The sequence below is a fragment of the Gymnoscopelus braueri genome, assembly GCF_963280865.1.
Source record: "Gymnoscopelus braueri genome assembly, chromosome: 21".
NCBI lineage: Eukaryota > Metazoa > Chordata > Actinopteri > Myctophiformes > Myctophidae > Gymnoscopelus > Gymnoscopelus braueri.
Window position 1 is genome coordinate 22,142,554 of NC_137623.1, and position 2,500 is coordinate 22,145,053.

At 46.4% G+C, this 2,500-nt stretch overlaps 1 protein-coding gene across 2 annotated transcripts in view; it reads left to right on the forward strand.

Annotated features, from left to right (window-relative positions):
* The window catches only part of dlgap1b (discs, large homolog-associated protein 1b), a gene marked incomplete at its 5' end in the record, with an annotated part of 69,124 nt that overhangs the window by 62,028 nt on the left and 4,596 nt on the right, over positions 1 to 2,500 (forward strand). For both annotated transcript variants that reach the window (XM_080417616.1, XM_080417617.1), the window contains one exon: positions 391 to 809. In XM_080417616.1, the coding sequence (XP_080273742.1) occupies positions 391 to 809 (419 nt within the window). The remainder of the gene's footprint in view (positions 1 to 390; positions 810 to 2,500) is intronic.

Below are 2,500 nucleotides of genomic sequence, written 5' to 3' on the forward strand. Positions count from 1 at the left end.
CCCCATGGAGACTTTAATTCATGTTTTTGTCGCATTCCTAAGCCAACAATTTGATGACCAGCGGACCGGTAGGCAGCGGTTCCGGTAGGAGACACAAAGGAGACTCCCGCTGCCGGTCATCAAATTATTGGCTTAGGAATGCGACAAAAACTAAAAAATATCCATGAATTCTAGTCTCCATGGGGTGACTAATCGATAGAAAAAAATACATTTTGGGATGAACTATCCCTTTAAGCCTTCATTTACACTTTGTACACTTCATGTACAATTGACTCCCATGACGTTTTTCACTTGAAAACCGCTGATTTGTTTGGGTGAGCGACGTGGCCTTTACAACTGACTCAGGCTTCACTGATGCCTCCTCTTCTCCCTCATCCTCTTCTTCCTCAGCTATCGCCGGATGACCCGCTCCAACAGCGTGACCACGGCCGTGCAGGCCGACCTCGACGACCCCGCGGACTGCCCGCCGCCACCGCGCCACTGTGCCACCATGCCGCGCCAGCATTCCCGCGACTCCTCCACCCCCACCGTCAGCATCCAGGGCTCGGGGAACCACTACCACGCCTGCGCCGCCGACGAGTACAGCGAGGCGGGCTTCGACCCGTCCATCCTGCCGCCGCCGGACCCCTGGATGGACAGCGTCGCCGAGGACGAGCCCGCGGACGCCGCCAGGACGAGCCGCTCGGGCTCGGTGTGCTCCCGCGACGGCCGCTGGTTCCTCAAGCTGCTGCAGGCCGAGGCGGAGCGCATGGAGGGCTGGTGCAGACAGATGCAGCAGGACACGGAGGAGAACACGCTGCCTGATGAGAGTGAGTAGAGGGAGAGGAGTCAGTGGATCATGGAGGAACGTAGACACAAATAAAACCACCCATGCAGCCCTGCTCACACCAGAAAATGCCATCTACTTCAAACCATGCTCCGTCACTTTTCTTTCAATTCACAGTAGAATTGTAGAGTGTGACATGGCTAAACGTATCCCCATTCGAGGTCAACACAGTCAAAGCAGTGTCTCTAGTAGTCTACAATGCAAATGTACGTGTCAAAGTTCATCAAAGTTGAACTCTAGAGAGAATCATGGTGACTTTGCTTGGGCACTAGAAGCAGAGCCACCGGATTGATAAATGACATGGGGGGGACATGGTGGGTGTGGCCAGACGGTGACGTCACAGCGTTCAACGTCAAGTCCATGGTTATATTAGACTTTTCCTTGGGAGTTTAAATAACTAAGCACTAACTAAGCATGTTGTTAGTTGCAGTTACTCTGATGAAGACCTTTTTATTTTGCAATTTTCTATCTATTCAAGGGAAAACCAAGTTGACTAGTTAGAAGAACTCAATGAAACATTGCATTTGTTTATAAAATAGAGCTTGAGAGAGAAGCAGTAGTGCAGAGTTAAAAAGAGATGGAGATTTTGCACCTGTAGGAGTGCAGAGTTATAAAGATACCTTGATTAATTTGCTCTTGAACAGCCGAAGCACTCCTTTCTAGTCTAAACAACAGTAACATCGTCACTTTGCAATGGTGCGTGTAAATAATCTAAACATGGGCGAGATCGATCGCAGGTTAACTTGTAGTAGTGATACACTGAGAGAGTATTTAAACCCAAAAAAATTAAACCTTTACACAATCGGAGAGATATGGTAATCTACTTATGGGTGTCAAATCCCAAGAATGTTCTTTCAATCCCCAGACACACCACTTTGGTGCATATGTTTTTTGACCACTCCTCTCTGGTATCTCTGTATGTGTAGCAGCTACATGAGTTGATGCAAGTGTCTCTATGCAAAACAGTTAGTTGTCTTCTATTGTTCTGTAGCCTACACACCAATCAGCAGTTGATTGGTTTCACCTGGTGTTGTTGTGGCGTTCAGTGAATGCGCCATTCACACAGTCGGGGGACAGAGCGTACTGAGAGACAGTGCTCAGAGTGGCCAATACACAAATGTGTAGGCAAGGCACCCAGCAGTGTTGCCAACTCTTGTGAGAGAAATAAGCCAAATCTCACCTCGAAAAACAAGCCAAAACAAGCCCAATAATATGGCCATATATTCTTAATAGAAAATGTTAGATGCATATACAGTATCATTATAATTTATGTTTGGTATTATAATATTACACACATACTTGAGCCAGGACTTAATAAGTAGAGACAGACCGATTCTGTCACTCAATGTGATTCACATTCCTCCCCAAACCTATGAGGAATTATAGTATAAACATTAAAGAAATGTTGTCTTGTTAGATTTGTCCTGCAACTCTGGAAAAAAAACAAGCCAAAAGTTGCTGTAAATAAGCAGACTTAGTTGGCAACACTGGTGCCCAAACTGAATTGTGGGGGTCATTTTAACCGGCAAAAACCCCCCATGACCAGAAGCAAATCCGTCAATCTTGATTATTCCATTTAAATAAATGAGTTTGTCGCAAAACATCGCTGTCATACATGCTGATGTCCCCCACTTTCTCTTACTCAGTCTACTCTCCTCCGGTTTGGTCTGTTCT